This window comes from Siphateles boraxobius, unplaced genomic scaffold (assembly GCF_051911475.1).
Source record: "Siphateles boraxobius isolate OS27281-9 unplaced genomic scaffold, OSU_SipBor_1 232, whole genome shotgun sequence".
In the NCBI taxonomy this organism is placed as follows: domain Eukaryota; kingdom Metazoa; phylum Chordata; class Actinopteri; order Cypriniformes; family Leuciscidae; genus Siphateles; species Siphateles boraxobius.
In genome coordinates this window covers 98,791-117,500 of record NW_027508847.1, presented here as the reverse complement: position 1 = coordinate 117,500, position 18,710 = coordinate 98,791, and the positions used below count along the sequence as shown (strand labels likewise).

Sequence of the window (18,710 nt, the reverse complement as noted above, 5' to 3'; positions counted from 1 at the left end):
TTCTGTATGAATTCACTATCAATTCTAGATCTGTTCTAGATTTAGTATTTCTGGCCTTTTAGATTTTGTTGTTGTTAAAGAGTTTAGTTTAAAATATATATATATATATATATATATATATATATATATATATATATATATATATATATATATATATATATATATATATATATATATATTCTGCCATCCAAACCCTTTATTTATTAAGGCAAAGATTAATTTTTGACATTTTTGTTTTGACTCATGCAGAACAAAAAGCATCATAACATTCATAACTAGTAATTTGATGTGAACTCATATTGTTTAATGTGATACTGTATGAACATAATTAAGAATAAGATCATGTCTATATTTATACCTGCGGATGAGTCATTTACAGGAGCTGGAGACGCTTCGGTAATCAAGTAGTTTATTATTAAACAAAAATTGTATGCAGTTTTTTAGTTTTAATCACTGTAGCATCAAGATGTTAAAATTCGTCACCATCAACCTTCTTTCTAACTTTTTATTTGTATTTAAATGTTTAGGAAACATTCCATATCATCATTGTTAACGGAAACGTTACTTTTGAATGTTCTCGGAATGTAGTTGTAACAATTAAAATACGAATATTGCTACTTGTTTCAGAACGTTCCGAAAACATTCAAAAGTAACGTTTCCGTTAACAATGATGATATGGAATGTTTCGTATAACCAAGAAAAAAACTGTTTTAAAAACTGGACGCTTTGAACGTTCAGAGAATATTTAGAAAAAGTGTTTTCATAACTTAATGGGAACATAGCCTATATGTGTTGGCTCTTTTAAGATTTAAATCCAGTGTGTTTTTACTGTATTGTATGTCAATAACAGTGTAAGAAAAGTTGTTTTGAGTCATTAACATGATTCGGATGTAGAAAAGCGTCGTGCCTTTAGACAAACTGTTACGGGATGTTTTGTGTAGCTGTCGTGTATATTTAAACTTCACAGCTCACTGTATATCCGTCACAATTTTATATGTTTATTATAAAATTACATTCACCTTTGGCATAATCACATCTACTAACTAGACCATGAGAGAGAAATGAAAATATTTTGTCCATCCAGGACAGCAGTGTTTGTGTTTCAGATGCTATAAACACACACAGCTCATATTATGCAACTTTGCACATTTGTTTTTGTATCTTCACTCATTTTAGTGAGCAGATATTGTACACACAAGGGCAATAACTGGTTTAGCCGAGGACTCGGGTCTTAGACACTTTGTCAGTGGTTTTTGAGAGTTTGTTGAAAGCTGTTCAATAGTTATAGCTGCTACTTGAAAATAAAGTTCTTTGAGTTAATTCTGTCCTGCATTGATCTTCTTTAGTGATGCTCCATGTGTTATAAATGTGTTTATACTGACATCTAGTGGAGAACCAGTCAGTGTTAGTGCTCTTCTTCAGACCAGTCTAGTTCATCTTAATAAATGCTGTTGTTAGTTCCTGTGCAGTAACTGATGTTAAAGTCCCCCTGTGGTGAAACTCCAGCTTTTAATGTTGTTTATGTGTCTATGTGGTGTTTTTAATATGCTTTAAGACAAACCATGTGTAAATTCATAAGTCGACAGCATTGCTGAGTATTTTCTGCTTAAAACTGCAGTGAACCAAAGACAGTCTCAAAAACACGCTTTGAAATCGCTGGTGTTTCTGACGTCACAAACTACCTTGTAACCAATCAGATCAACGTGTGATCGCCAACGAGTGGATTTTTTGAGTGAGTGAGTGAGTGGAGGCGGGGCTCATTTGCATATTCATAGAACCGCGCATACCAAATTAAGCAAGTGTGTCGAGTTACATTCAAGATATTTTAAGGCATGAAGATTTTTTTTGAAGAAAAAAAACGCTTAAATGTCATTTTGGTGATCAAAGGGGTTTTAAGGGATAAAATGATTAATTACATGGGGACTTTAAAAAAATGTAAAGTTTTAAATGTTTTCCCTATACAAAATGAGTAGCTAATATTTAAATGAAACGGCACTTTCTGAGGGGAAATACGTGTTATAGGCCACCAATATACATAAATTCATAACCTGAGTTTGTTACTGACAGCTTTTTTTCTAGTCTAATGACTTTAATTTATGAACTTTGACCGTCACTTTTACTGATATTCTTCAGGTCACATCAGATGAAGAGATAGATAGATAGTCAATTTATCTAAGATTGTCTCTTTATCTAGAATTGCACATCCATATTACTGGAGAATATAATAAACATTAACATCTATGGGGAAACGTGCCTGTGATTATTGAAACTTACGCCATTTTTATTAGGCTTCAAACTCTAAAATGAAAACCTTATGATCCTTCTCATTTACACACACACACACACACACACACACACACACACACACACACACACACACACACACACACACACACACACACACACACACACACACACACACACACACACACATATGCTTAAAATATATACGAAGTTTCACTATTAAACCCATAAGTTTCAATCTCTGAGTTGCTGAGGAGTCACACTTCTAGGATAAGACGCCAGGAAGGAGGGATTGTGTTAGGGCGTGGCTAAAACGACACCGAGCCAATCACAGACGCGAGAGGCGTGGCCTGTCCGCTCCAGACTCCGCCCAGGGAAACTTGTGAATGTGAGTGTGATTGAAAGTGGAAGATCTTCAGGTGAAACAGTCTTTCTGCTCGGATCCTCCTGACAGTGTGTGTTTTGGAGCTGGAACAGGATCAAATGTTGCTTTATCTATAGATATACACTGTCATTCGTTAGCGGATCATCTACGAGCGACTCTGGTGTCAGGTGATGCTTATTTATGACTGTTAAAGTGTTTGTGTCGAAGCGCACTAACTTACAATGTTTTTAAGTACATGTTACTTTGTTCTTTCAGGTGAGATTAGTAAGACATATTTATAAATATTTATGTATATGAAACCATGATAAATGTGTCAGTGCTGCTTTAGATTTTTTTGGGTCAAAGTGACATTGTAGACTCAGTAGCTGATCCCACAACAATGATGCATTTTTGCTGTACGACTACTGTAAATATTGAGTGTTTTATGTCTTCAGGTGTTTTAGACATGATTTAGCACATGATAATATTGACAGGTGGGCGATCACTCATTAATTTGACAATTTAACAAGCTCGTTTTTATGACAAGCTTTCATGTTAAATGTATATGAAAATTGTATATTCATATATATATATATATAAATTACCTTTTTGATTTAAGTAGTTAATTTTAATGGTCATGTGGTGTGACAAAGTAATTTCAATAGTATATTATTTCTTTAATTTTTCATGTTCTCTCAATTTATATGAGCTCATAAAAGCGATGTGCAATGCATAATAAGTTATGAAATAATCAACACTTTATTAGATGCTTTATATCATGTCACACTTTCCAAAAGTCTGTCATATCAACCACCCATGAATACACTAGTTAAAGTGATCTACCCACATGCAGGTATCTGATATTTCATCTGTCTGAGAACTTGATCAGTCAATATGGATGTTGAATGTGTTTTCTTCCCTCTTTTCCCTGGATTATGGGCTGTGTGTGCCGTGGATCTGCATCTGGATTCTGTCTTTCGGTGAGTCACTTTTCCAGAGAAACACACTTTTACCATCCTTTGGTCAGCGGATATCTTTGACATTTGGGGGTTTTCCAAAAAAAACCTCTTTTGATGTATTTCTAGAACAGGAAACCCCCCGAAATCCTAAATTATACTCCAAGAAGTGTTTCAGATTCACTATAACGGCTATGAATGACATTAGTGCTTGACTGACATTTAGATGACCTGTAATAATATATCAGTATTTATACCAGTAAAGAGCATGGTGACCATTGGCCCATGATTATCTTGTCAAAGCTAATATAATTAAAATAAACCAATAATCTCAAAATACTGGAAAAAAAAAGAAGACTTTCTGTCTTGTTTTCCAGCACAAACACATTTATAAATCATGATGCATTTACTGGAGAAGCAAAAAAAATATATATATATATATTGTACTTAAAACAAGAACAAATATCTGCAAATCGGGTCAGAAATATACAACACATTTTCTCTTTGAATGACAATTCATATTTTCATATTTTTCTTCATAGTTTCCTGATCTCATTGGCATATTTTTCTTCATGTTTTAAGTTTAATATCTCTTTATAATATATATATATATATATATATATATATATATATATATATATATATATATATTCAGTCCTTTTGCTTCTCCAGTAAATGTATCTTGATTTGAGAAGGTTTAGATATTTGTGCTGGAAAACAAGACGGTAATCTGAAGAAAAAAAAATCTAGGTTTCCCTTTGAATCAAATTTATTTTTCTGACTCCATTGGCAGATATTTGTTCTTGTTTTAAGAACAAACTCACTTCATTTTGATACATTTTTTACTTAATATCTTCAGTGATTTTGCTTCTCTGTCTTAAACAAGACAGAAATGCTGGTAAGAAATCTTTTATTAGTCTTTAAATCTTCCGTGTCATCGGCCAGGCTGTTATATTCAGCAAAAGATGCCGTCATTGAGGATCTTCATTTGCAATTCATTGTATGATTGACAGCCATCCTGACCGTGTCTTTGTTACGTCGAGGACTTGTGTGTGTGTGTGTGTGTGTGTGTGTGTTTGAGTCATTTCTGTGTGACTGCAGACTAAGTAAAGAATGCTTTGAAAAGAGGAAATGATTGTTGCTGTGCTTGTTTTCATTTCCTCTCGCTGGTTTTTGCTGATGTGCAATTGGATTTTTGGCTATTGGTCTGGAAACGCATGACAGAGAAATCTATAAGAAAACATTCCAGACTGGTTAAAATACTGTAGAGTTGCTTCACGGCTCATTCTCGTCCTGTTCTGTGTTTGATAGAGACTGTCTGACTCTGATAGTGTCTGTTTACACACCCATGTTGGTTTTCTGTACCTGATCTTTAAGTCTGGATGAGGATATTGATTTCCAGTCGTCTGTGTTGGAGGTTTTTGTCACACATCTAATAAACGTGAAGATAGTCAGCAATGGGAATGATGTGAAGAATCTCAAACCATTAATTGTGTTTCTAGTTGTGCGCTTGCTTTTGGAGCACTTACACTTGCGATCAGTGTATCAAACACAACACTGCATTTCAGAGATCTGGGTTTTTCAGAGGCACATTCATCAATTTGACCATTTATTCCTTCTTGCAAAGTTTTGACTCATAGGTGTCTCATAAGTTTTGGTTACATCAATGCTCAAATTGACCCAGTATTGGTCTCCATGCAATCCGCCAGAAATCAACTCTTTGAAAAAAGGAAAAGAGAAACCTGGCCAGATTGGGGACACATTGACCAGGTATGGCCCTTACTGGCTAATAAAGTAATGGAAAGTGTGAATTAAATGAAAGGCTCATAACTAAGTTTATTCGTTACACACTCAAGTGTCTTTTCTTGGCTCAAGACAAACAAAACGTATATTGGATTTAGTCTCCAACCTCCTTTTGCGAACTAGTCCCAAAACCAAAACAGTGCAGATATATTCTCTGGAGAGTGAATATCAATAATTAACAGAGAAAAGTTTAATTTTCGATTTGCTACAAGGCGAAAACAAAACATTAAAAGTGGGCGGGGCCAATTTGACTAAAATGGCTATAACTCTTGAACGGAATGAGATATTTAAACCAAAATTGGTGCAAGTGTGTATGAGCTAGTGTTGTGGTCACGTGAAAAAAATTATGATAATTGGCCACTTGGTGGCGCTATAACGCAAAAAAACCTACGCAGCCGTTAAAAATTGCCATGCAATGTCTTTGGCAAAGGTGCCATGATCGTTTATGAGGACATTCGCGTATCTTGAAAAACATGAAGTTGTTTGAGCACATATTAGACCAGGTTAACGGAGGCCGATCGGAACGAAGTTCACTGGGCCTGTTTAACTTATGGCTCAACTAATATTTATATTTTGTATTATTTCAGCTTTATTTCAATTATCAAAAATGTTATTAATAGTTCTAGCTTTATTTAAGGCAAGGCAAAGCAAGGTTTTTTGTATAGCACATTTCATACACTATAGTAATTCAAAGCGCTTTACATAGAAAGGAATTCAAATAATCACAAAAATAAAAGCAAGGAAAATTAAATCAGAAGAGATATAAAGATGATACAGTTATAAAAGGAATTAAAAGAGATATAAAGATGATACAGTTATAAAAGGAATTAAAAGTGATATAAAGATGATACAGTTATAAAAGACATTAAAAGTGATATAAAAGGACTTAAAAGTGATATAAAAAGGAATTAAAAAAGATATAAAGATGATAGTTATAAAAGAAATTAAAAGTAATATTAAAGGAATTAAAAGAGATATAAAGATGATACAGTTATAAAAGGAATTAAAAGTGATATAAAAGGAATTAAAAGAGATATAAAGATGAAACAGTTATAAAAGGAATTAAAAGTGATATAAAGATGATACAGTTCTAAAAGGAATGAACAATAATAACCCTGCCCACATCAGGAGGGTTAAACTTCAACCTTTGACCCCCGTGAGATCTTGACATTGACCTTCTAAAACAGAAGAAGCGTTGGTGAAAAGAGATCCTTCTTCTAGCTAACGTTAGTCCTGTGCAGGATGATGAAGTTCGTGGGGGTCAGAGGTCACGGGCCTGTTTATCGGGTGATAAGGAGCCGCTCAAAGGTCCGAGTCGGTGATTGGATGGGTTGCCCTCGTTGGGCTGTTGTTCAGCTGAGTTGGCACCGCCCGGCCTCATAGACTTTGCTCACACTTATTCATGCTCATTTTGCACTTTTCTTTTTCGAGTTCCTCTGCTCCACGTGAGCATTGTGTGCAGCTCAGCAGAAGTGCAGATAACAGCTCAGACCTTGTCTTCAGTCGAAGGTCTGATAAGACGGCTCTGATTGGCCCGTCACCCGCGCGGATGACGCTTCTGTTACCCATATAAAGACACGCAAGAGTCTGTCGCGGGTATTTATAGTGCCAATGGTGCGTCTTAAAAACACCTTTAACCCTCTGATCCGCATTCCCCAGGCAAGGGTCCGGATGCCTCCGATGTAACTTTTTTTCCCCCAGTAAAATCAATCACATATATTTGTGTTCAATTGTATTTTTAAAAAAAAATTCTACTTTGAGGGGATTTAATGGTACTACGTAATATTTATGCGATAATTATGACACCTCCAAACGTAACTTTTTTTTCTCTCAGTAAAATTAATGATATATATATATATATATATATATATATATATATATATATATATATATATATATATATATATATATATATATTTATTTATTTATTTAATATTTTGAATTTTCAGGGAATTTTATGGTACTACGTAATATTTATGCAATAATTATGACATCTCCAAATGTAACTTTTCTCTCAGTAAAATCGATATATATATTTTTGTTCAATAATATTTTTTTATTCAATATTTTGTACTTTGAGGGAATTTTATGGAATGCATAATATGTATGCAATAATTATGATCCATTTTATAAAGTATGACACATCCATATGTAATATTTTATCTTACAGTAAAATCAATTTTATTTATTTTTGTTAAATAATATTTTCTTCATATTTGGTATTTTGAGGGAATTTAATGGTACTACGTAATATTTAGCCTATGCAATAATTATGATCCATTTGTTTCCACAATTTTCACAATACAGTACAAGTAATTAATCCATATTTTTTTACTCTAATTGTTTTTTTCATTGCTGTGTGCTTTTTCTGCATTATGGCTGATTTATAGATTGTACACCCAAAACAAATTCTTAATATTTTATCTATTTTTTATTTAATTTTTTTAAATGTATTTCTATGGATGTCATTTTTGACGGTAAGGAGTAAAATCCAGTGCTATAATCATTTAAAACCAAATCTATTAAAAACATTTATGTTAATTGAAATAAAGCTGAAATAAATGTAAATATTAGTCAAAAAAACTTAAACTAAACGAAAATTAGAAGTATTGCATTGGCAAAAAACATAAATAAGTTTAAGTCGAAGCACTAAAATTGAAAATTAAAAAAAACTAAACCTGAAATAAACATAGCAATATTTAAAACAACAAAAGCACAAAACAAAATTACTAAAAATTACTATAAAAATTAAGGCTAATTCAAAATATGAATATAACTATAATAAAACTAAAATAACACTGGTAAAAGGGACTTTTTAGGACCATTTAACTTTGCTTTGTTTAATTAATCAAAATGTCACATTCAAACCCACAAATTCTTATTAATGTCATTTATGAATTTCCCGTTTGATTTTGTTTTGTATTTTTGTAATTCAATTATGATTCTCTAAAACATTTTTTTGTATTACAGTAATGAACATTTTTTTCCAAAATGTAAAAAAAAAAATATATATATATATATATATATATATAATAATCTTTGTTCTTCATGCAAAAATATAATGTTGCATTTCTGTTGTTTTTTATGGATGTGTGTGATGGATGGTGTGTGATTTATGTGATATTTTTATGGATGGATGTGTTATATTTGATGTGTGTGAAATGTGACCTGCACGTGTTCTCGACACCATTTCCTTAAAATGAGAAAAACCCTTTATGAATATGAAAATAAGCATATGATCAAAGGCGTGTGGTTTTAATGCTGATTGTTAAATGTATGTTTGATGCTTCTTCAGCCTTTATAACTAACCGGCAGTATTTTTAAGTAAGGATGATATTTAAGTGTTTGGACTATGTACTGTATGTGTTTTTTCCCTTTGTCCTTGTCTTGTAATATGAAGAATATGCCGTCCCAGATATTTCCGCTATCCAAAGGTCATATGCAGGTCATATTGTAGAAAACTGGTTTAAAGATAACTCAAACTCATGACGTCTCTTACAGGTCAATGTCAGCAGATCCTCATTATGCAGATTTAATGAGTCAGCACAGAGACTTTATTATTATGGCCTTTAATGTTGTTTTCAGGCTCTACTAGAACAGGTTTTCCTGTTTGAATGTTGATTATTTTCCTCATATTCTCCATTGTTGCGGCTCCTCTCTTCCCAGTCTGTCAGTAACGCTCTGTTTACTTCCTGTCTCTATGAAGCCCCTCCTCCTGAAAAGCACACTGTGCTCTGATTGGTCGGCTGGAGCAGTGTGTTGTGATTGGTCGAGCGCTTCGAGTGTGTTTGGGAAATGTCCCGCCCCTTACCATAACCGCCAGTTTAACACACTACTAACTAACTCAACCAGGCCCCGCCCCTTTATTCTGCGTATGAATTATTATAATGAGGAATATTGTGACGTGTTCGTTCCCGGAAGAAACTCAAGATACAATGGAGGCGTTTCAGGACTTCAGAAACACTGACACTAGGACGATGAGTGTAATGTGCACTAATGAATCATTTACAGAAACGTGAATTAATAAACTAAATACTTAGTTTGAGTTTTCATGCTGACAGAGAAACTCTTGTGACTCTCACAAACAAGCAGAGAGAGAGAGAGAAGGTGTGTGTGTGTGTGTGTGTGTGTGTGTGTGTGTGTGTGTGTGTGTGTGTGTGTGTGTGTGTGTGTGTGTGTGTGTGTGTGTGTGTGTGTGTGTGTGTGTGTGTGTGTGTGCAGTGACTCCGGTGGCTCCGGGTGAGGGAGTGTGTGTGTGTGTGTGTGTGTGTGTGTGTGTGTGTGTGTTCTGCAGTGACTCCTGTGGCTCCGGGCGAGTTTGTGTGTGTGTGTGTGTGTGTGTGTGTGTGTGTGTGTGTGTTCTGCAGTGACTCCTGTGGCTCCGGGCGAGGTTGTGTGTGTGTGTGTGTGTGTGTGTGTGTGTGTGTGCAGTGACTCCGGTGGCTCCGGGTGAGGGAGTGTGTGTGTGTGTGTGTGTGTGTGTGTGTGTGCAGTGACTCCTGTGGCTCCGGGCGAGGGTGTGTGTGTGTGTGTGTGTGTGTGTGTGTGTGTGTGTGTGTGTGTGTGTGTGTGTGTTCTGCAGTGAGTCCTGTGGCTCCGGGCGAGTTTGTGTGTGTGTGGGAGTGAGCAACTCTTCCACACTTCAACTTCTGCTCCGACTTTTGTACTTCTCTTATTCATTTAACAGTAATTGATTGTTAAATCTCTGTTAATCTATCTCTATCTATCTATCTATCTATCTATCTATCTATCTATCTATCTATCTCTCACACATACATACACACACATATTTGTAAAAGTAAATGTCTCTCTATCTATCCATCCCTCTCTCTCTCTCTCTCTCTATCTCTCTCACGCACACAGACACACACACACACACACACACACACACACACACACACACACACACACACACACACACACACACACACACACACACACACACACACACACACACACACACACACACACACATATTTGTAAAAGTAAATGTCTCTCTGTATGTGTATGAAGAGCAGATTTGTTTGGATTATAATCGTGTCAGATTCTTTATCTTTGTTAATGAAACATTGTTCACGTCCTGTTTTACTTCTGGTTTTCAAAGAAACATAATACGAGCAGGACTTGATCTCAGCATCTCTGGATCTGCTATTTTAAAGCCGGCGGGTGTGTGTGAGACGTTCAGGAGCGAATAACTCGCTGTAGGTGGAGGTGAAAAACAGTGAGATATAAAATCTTCATATCTCACTCTTCTGACCTTTTCCCCTCAGAATTGCAAGTTTACATCTCTTAATTTTGGTGTTCCAACACCAGCTGAGGTGTGTGTGTGTGTGTGTGTGTGTGTGTGTGTGTGTGTGTGTGTGTGTGTGTGCGTGCGTGCGTGTGTGTGTGTGTGTGTGTGTGTGCGTGCGTGCGTGCGCGTGCGTGCGTGCGTGCGTGTGTGCGTGCGTGCGTGTGTGTGTGTGTGTGTGTGCGTGCGTGCGTGCGTGCGTGCGTGCGTGTGTGTGTGTGTGAGCGCGCGCGTGTGTGTGAGGCTGCGTGTGCTTTAAAGGTTATAGATCTGAATGTAGTGTTGTTGCATGTATATACTGTACAGTGACCACTGGGAGTCTGTGTGACAAAACATGTCATGATTGCTGATAAGAAAAAATATCCTCACAGATATGGACATATAGGGTTTTTCCAACTGGGTTTTGAATTAAATTATTATTTTAATATTATTTTAAGCCATTTATTTTAAACCAATGCTTTTATTTAAATAAAAATGTTTTTATTTATTTTAATCAAATGTATTTTGTTAGATTATTAAACTAAAGTAACAACATAAATACATTTCACTAACATAAAAATAATGAAAAATACAAATTTATTTAAATTAGATTAAAATTAATTCCTATGTAAAATAATACAATTTAAATGATAAATAAATACATTTATATAAAAAATAACTACATAAATGAAACATTATTGATCAAATGAAATAAGTAAAACTTGATTTCATTAAATAAAAATAAGATTAAATAATTTACATTTTATTTATTTTAAGCCATTTATTTTGATCTGATGTTAATTAATTAATTCATATTTAAATAGAATTGTTTTCTTGTATTTGTATTATTTTTTATTTTAATTAAATGTATTTGTTTAATTATTTGTATATTAATCAGATTTATTTAGTTTATTAAAATAATTCAAATAAATACTATTTTATTTTAAACAAATACATAATAAATTAGCACATTTTATTAAAATAAATTTGGAAGGAATTAACTTTAAATAATAAATAAAACATTTTATTTAAATAAAATTCAATAAATAAAAATAAGAAAGCAATGTACTAAGTACTTAAGTACTAAGCAAATAAATTGATTAAAATAGAAACTTTAGAAAATGACCATTGCTTTAATAAATAACAATTAATTCAAATGATTTTGATAAAAATTAATACATTCAAATCTAACTTGCATCTATCAGTATAGAACTACTACAGGCAGTAGAAAAAAATACTTTAATATAATATAACTTGTAAAAATAAGTTTAATATAAAAGTATGTTATTGCTGTTACTGTACACTGATAGATATTTTACATTCCTCCTGCGTCATAGCTGAGATCACGTGATCTTGTGCGTCCGTACAGTGACGTGAGTTTGAATCCCCGGTCCCGCCCCGCGCGCGCGCTCCTCCCGGTTCCCGGTTCCCACCACTGAAGGTTCACCGGAGACTCGAGCTTCCCGTGGCCGCAGTCAGACGCTCCGCAAGCGGCGAGAGAAGAGCGCAAACCCCGGGGAGAGGAACGCGAACGCCGCGACACCCACGGTAACGTTCATGCGCTCGCGTTGTTTACGAACGCGTTTGAGTGACACATTTCCCTACAGATGCAAATCCACTGTAAATCCACTGAACGTTCTGGATCTGGATGGAATAAATATGTGCGTTGTTTTCGCTTTTCAGTGGCGTTTGTGTTTATAAGACGCGTTTGCATACAGCAGCGAAACATCTGCGTGTTGTTAAATAACGTAGCGATCGTTTAATATTATGTGTGTTTTATAAGGACACTTATTCACAGGCTATATCCTGATTTCTGCGCTGTTAAAACTCTAGTGATTTACCCAGAAATACTGAAACCCGGAGATTTATAATGTATTATTGTTGTTATTTTTGACGCGTCAGTAACGTTAAGTTCCCACGCGTTTTTTACTCGGAACGCTTGGTAGATTTGATCGCGTACGATCCGTCTTGATGTGAGGAAAAGGCGAGTCTGGTTGAAATGAAGCAAACTTGCACTGAATTCGGGTTGACACTACCAACTATATTAGCTTTAACTAACAATAGCGTTCTGTTCATTATTTTCAAGCGTTCTGCAGTTTAAATGCGCGAGCTCTTTAAAGTCAGCTGGATTCTGATTAGTTGTCAATGTTGTTCGTCCGCTGGGAAAATAAACATTATTTATTTTGTTTAGACATTCTAACAATATCGTTCCTCAAGATATTCTAATATATAGAATAGATATTCTAACTATATCGTTCCTCGTTACAGTTGTGGTACGGGCTTCCCTATTAATCTGTTAATTTATTATTTATTTAAATAAATTTGATTAAAATAAATAACTACAATTTTATTTAGTTTTGTTTCATAATCGAACAACATAGATGTATTTGATTAAAAAAAATATTAAAATAAATACAATTTTATTTAAACGAATAAATAATAACACATTAGAATGCAATACATTTAGAATAAATACAAATTTAATGATAAATACATTTAAATTAAAAATCTGAAATTAAAAAGTTTTTATATTTTGTTGATTTGACGAAGCATGCTTACAATGTGGAGAATGTTTAGAACCATGTTTCTTACATTCCAAGAGTCACTTGTAGAATGGAGCTGATTGTAAATCAATATTCTGTATTGATCCAGAAACATTGTCCTCGAATAGAATGTGTTCAGAAAGTTTGTTGATTTTCAATGCATTTATTACGGGTCTGAGTAATGTTGGTTTAAGTGTTGATAGAAATTGACCTTTTGATTACCAGCACTGATCTTTAACCACTAGGCCATGGTAACCTTTCTTTAGGCTCGAAGGATTATACCATAATTATGCTTTTATTCTGTAGTTTTTAAGTAGTGTAAAGGGATTTATTGTAGGGATGCACCTATATATATATATATATATATATACCTATATATTTAAAAAATTGCAGATAACCGATAATTCTTTCTATTTGATAGCCGATAACTGATATATTGGCCGATAAATATAAATCCAATTTTTTATGTAATATTTGGGAGCCTGATTACAAAAACAAAAGTCTCCCCTTTAAAATCAATGTCTCAAGCTCACAATTATGATGTTCTCATTATAATTTGATGTGGCCTTTATGAAAGACGTGCGCTTTGGAGTGATTTCAATGAATCATATTTCAAGCAATTCAAAACCATCATGCATCTGAAGGAAATAATCAATTATTTTTTTAGTTTAATATATCATCGGTCAAATTTTCTTAGTGGGCCGATAATGATAGCATTAAAAATTAACATATATCGGTTGATACCGATATGGCGGCCGATATATCGTGCATTTCGAATGTATTGTCTGTCACTCAATGCATAGTGTAGTTATTCCTATGAAGCTCTATGTGAAATTGAATAATAAAGGGATTAACACAAACGTCCCGTGAACTCTGCATTATCTGGTCACAGACGGCTCAGACTGCGGCTCCATTGCGTTTTTGATGGGAGTAAGTGTAAGCCTTTAAGAGGGTTTAACCCATCTGTGCGAGTTAATGGACTGATTCAGGGGGGATCGTGTGTCTCCGGGTTCTTGTTTGTTAAAGGGATAGTTCACCCAAAAATGTAAATTCTGTCAGTATTTACTCACCCTCATATGGGTGTCGAAATTAATCGTTTCAACGATGCATCGCGATGCAGACGGTTGTAATCGGTTCAGTAATAGACCATAAACGGTTATAATGTACTGACGCTTTTCTGACGTCATTTGTCACGTATGTGCTTTGTCGTGATACCATACACTGGCAGAGAGAGGCGAGATGTGTGCGCATAATTAAAAATGCTCCAGCTACTTTAAAAGCCTACATCTGGAGACATTTCGGCTTTTATGAACAACCTGGTAAGCACGACCTGGAGAAGACACGCGCTGTGTGCGCTCATGTCACGCACAAATAGAATAGGCAGGAGGTAATAGCTATTGATAAACAATGTTAGCCGTGTTCACCCCGAGCTGTTACGCCTGGCAGAGCCGGACTGCTTTAGAGTAAGAGAATGAGCTTCAACGTCACCCGAATCCGCAGCAAAAACAAATAATCCACCCGCCTCAATATTGTTCTCTGATTTAAGTATTCGCCGCCAGCCGATGGTGAGATTACAATTGTTCTGTGTTGTTACGGGTGATTGTAAATGATCGTCATCTTCAACAGTGAACTCTCGACGGTTGATGCGCGCGCCTCTAATGGTGACATATACACTGATGAATGAGCGCTGCTTTTAAATAAACATTTCTTTTAAAACAAAATTGATTTGATAAAATTTTATTTTCTTAATGGCATAAACAGGCCTTTGAAATTCAAACTGGAATGTCACTGTTTCTGTCACTGCGACTTCCCGAACAGACGAACACACACGCACGCGCACGGATCACTTTTAAAGTAAATTTGCAAATTGAGGTTGCGGTGCATCGAAATGCATTGTGATACCGAATTCAACTAAAGCGATGACATGATAATCGTAACCGAACCGAACCGTGAGACCAGTGTAGGTTCACAGCCCTACTCCCTCATGTTGTTCAACCCCGTAAGACCTTCGTTCATCTTCAGAACACGAATTAAGATATTCTTGATTAAATCTGAGAGCGTGATCACTCCTCCATAGGCTTCTGAGGGATTGACACTTGTTCCCCGAAAAGTTATTAAAGACATCGTTAAAATAGTCCAAGTGACTACAGTGGCTCAATCTTAAGTTTATCAAGCGACCAATACTAGAAATATACAATATAAAACAACATGAGGGAGAGTAAATACTGACAGAATTTACATTTTTGGGTGAACTATCCCAAGAGCGACAGGATTTGTTATAAATCAGAAGGTTTTTCTTCCTGCATATTTCACAGCTCAGTGTGTTTCTGGTTCTGTCATTGGGTAGATGGGTGTAGTTTATTGATCCCTGAAGGGAAATTCCTGAAATTTTCCAGAATGTTTACAGAGATGGGGGTTTTATTACAAGAGCAAAATATTTTTGAAGCGTTAAGTAGTCTAAAAGATGATTGGAGCACATTTTACAAGAAAATACTATTTCAGCTGTTATATACTGTTTCAATTATTTGTGAAATTTACAAAGCAATTTCTTTACCTTTACCTTTTTTCAATGTAGTACTATTAGTAATTGTTAAATAATTATTGTGAATTTTAATGTACAAACGGTTATGAATGTAGTTCCCTTTTGAATAAAAAGAGAGAAGGTAGTTATCAGCGAGAAGAATGATTTTATATTGTTTAGACTAGAGATGCGCCAATACAGATAGCCGATTATTCATAATGTTATCTGCAAATAGACGATTATTCATAATGATATCTGCAAATAGCCGATTATTCATGATGATATCTGCAAATAGCCGATTATTCATGATGATATCTGTCGATAGCCGATTATTCATAATGATATCTGCAAATAGCTGATTATTCATAATGTTATCTGCAAATAGCCGATTATTCATGATGATATCTGCAAATAGCCGATTATTCATAATGATATCTGCAAATAGCCGATTATTCATGATGATATCTGTCGATAGCCGATTATTCATAATGATATCTGCAAATAGCCAATTATTCATAATGATATCTGCAAGTAGCTGATTATTCATAATGATATCTGCAAATAGCCGATTATTCATAATGATATCTGCAAATAGCCGATTATTCATAATGATATCTGCAAATAGCCGATTATTCATAATATCTGCAAGTAGCCGATTATTCATGATGATATCTGTCGATACCAATAGCCGATTATTCATAATATCTGTTGATACCAATAGCCGATTATTCATGATGATATCTGCAAATAGCCGATTATTCATAATGATATCTGCAAATAGCCGATTATTCATGATGATATCTGTCGATAGCCGATTATTCATAATGATATCTGCAAATAGCCAATTATTCATAATGATATCTGCAAGTAGCTGATTATTCATAATGATATCTGCAAATAGCCGATTATTCATAATGATATCTGCAAATAGCCGATTATTCATAATGATATCTGCAAATAGCCGATTATTCATAATATCTGCAAGTAGCCGATTATTCATGATGATATCTGTCGATACCATTAGCCGATTATTCATAATATCTGTTGATACCAATAGCCGATTATTCATGATGATATCTGCAATTACCGATAGCCGATTATTCATAATAATATCTGTCAATAGCCGATTATTCATGATGATATCTGTCAATAGCGATTATTCATAATGATATCTGTCGATACCAATAGCCGATTATTGATAATGATATTTGCAAATACCGATAGGCAATTATTCAGTATATCTGTCAATAGCTGATTATTCATAATGATATCTGTCAATACCGATAGCCGATTATTCGGGATGATATCTGCCGATAGTTTGATTTTCTTAAGGAAAAATCTCTCCTAACTAATGCGGTAAACTATACAGGGAACCTCATTTGGTTCATTACTATAATATTAGAGGTTAAAATGAAAAACAGAGTCATTATATTCAACTGCTGTTTATGTTATTATTAAACTCAATTAAAAACTGTAGCCTAATATTTGTATGCAACTCAGTTACACATAAAGTTAGTTTTCATAAACACTTGTATTCATGGCAGATTTATTCAAACATATATCATAAATAAGCTTAGGGCTGGACGATATGGCCAAATTTTATATCACGATATATTTCTTAATTTCGGTCGATACGATATAATTCCGATATCAATATGAACAATATAAAAGCCTCAGAAAACTGCCAAAAACGCCCATAACAGATGTCTGTTCCTACAATCTGCTGAAAAATGAATTTGCCAAGTCTATGAAATCTGCTGGAGTCTTTCGCTACTGCACCATAACAAACTACATGAAGCAATGAAATAACCCATCATAACAATAATACAGAAATATACAGAAATTGAATAAGGTTATCAAATAGTCTGAACTGCATAAATTATAAATTAAATATAGATTAATTCTTATTAAAGCTACACACGTTCTTTAGACAAGATCAGTGAGTAATTTGCTCTGTTCCCCTTTGTTCTTTGGTTCACTTAACTGAAAGTGAAAGTGAAAGTGAAAGTGACACGTGATGGCCAAGTATGGTAACCCATACTTGGAATTTGACCTCTGCATTTAACCCATCCAAGTAAGTGCACACACATTAGGAGCAGAGTAGTGAGTAGTAAACACACACACACTGCAAACGTGGATACACACACCCGGAGCAGCGGGCAGCCTTGAATGGCGCCCGGGGAGCGATTGGGGGTTAGGTGCCTTGCTCAAGGACACCTCAGTCATTTTCCTGCCGGTACTGGAATTGAACCAGCAACCTTTGGGTCACCAGTCCAACTCTGTTACCATTAGGCCATGACTGCCCCCAGAAATCAAACGTCGAGGATGGGATGGGATGGGAACTGACAGACAGAATTGGCTGCTGTCCCTTTAAGATCTGTCGCTGATGAGAGGATCTTACGCATTTAATTTTCTCATTTAGGCTACTCTTAACTTTCATTTAAGAATTTATTTAACTCATTTAGACTGTTCTTGTGAGGATACAATTGACAAAACTGACATTTTGGCATAAATGTGTGTGTTATTATTCAAGCGCTAAAGAAAGAGAACTGGATTCTGCGCGTCGTGTGTGTGTTTGTGCGCGCGTCAGGACATTCACAGGGAGCGATACCTGCTCATTAGAACTTTCGGTGAGCTATTTTTAGAGTGTGGACGCGACGTTCCTGGCCGCGGACGCGCGCATCGGCACAGTCTATATCCTGATCCTCGTCTGATGTGTTCCCGCTGCTAGTCGGACTCGGTAGTCACACTCCGGCACATTTTGCAGCACGCTGAAACACTGAAACACCACTGAATTTATACCACTGAATTAGTCTTTTCCTCTCTTATCAACTATTTCGTCTGCTTTCTCCTCACTTGTGGAAGCTCGTTCAGTCACATTAGCATTGCGGTCAGGGGCGCTCATTCTGTGGCTGAAACTTGCCGCGTTGGAGATCCGCTGCTCTGAGCAGTGGTTGCGTGTCTGTGGTGTACGTCATCAGGAAAGTAGCCAATTGTGTTCTGCTCTTTC

General features: G+C 35.2%; 1 protein-coding gene across 18 annotated transcripts in view; it reads left to right on the top strand.

The window, feature by feature from the left end:
• Positions 1–2,605: 2,605 nt before the first annotated feature.
• The window catches only part of LOC143748429 (protein 4.1-like), an 87,627-nt gene continuing 71,522 nt past the window's right edge, over positions 2,606–18,710 (top strand). For 4 of the 18 annotated variants that reach the window (XM_077240466.1, XM_077240457.1, XM_077240461.1 and 1 more), the window contains exon 1: positions 11,976–12,184. Coding sequence is in view for 7 of the 18 variants with exons in the window: in XM_077240453.1 (XP_077096568.1) it covers positions 3,514–3,588 (75 nt within the window). In the remaining 11 variants the exon portion in view is untranslated. Of the gene's footprint in view, positions 2,803–3,438; positions 3,589–11,964; positions 12,185–18,710 lie in introns of those variants that run through there. The other 14 variants (XM_077240471.1, XM_077240467.1, XM_077240463.1 and 11 more) reach the window with 11 other exon arrangements.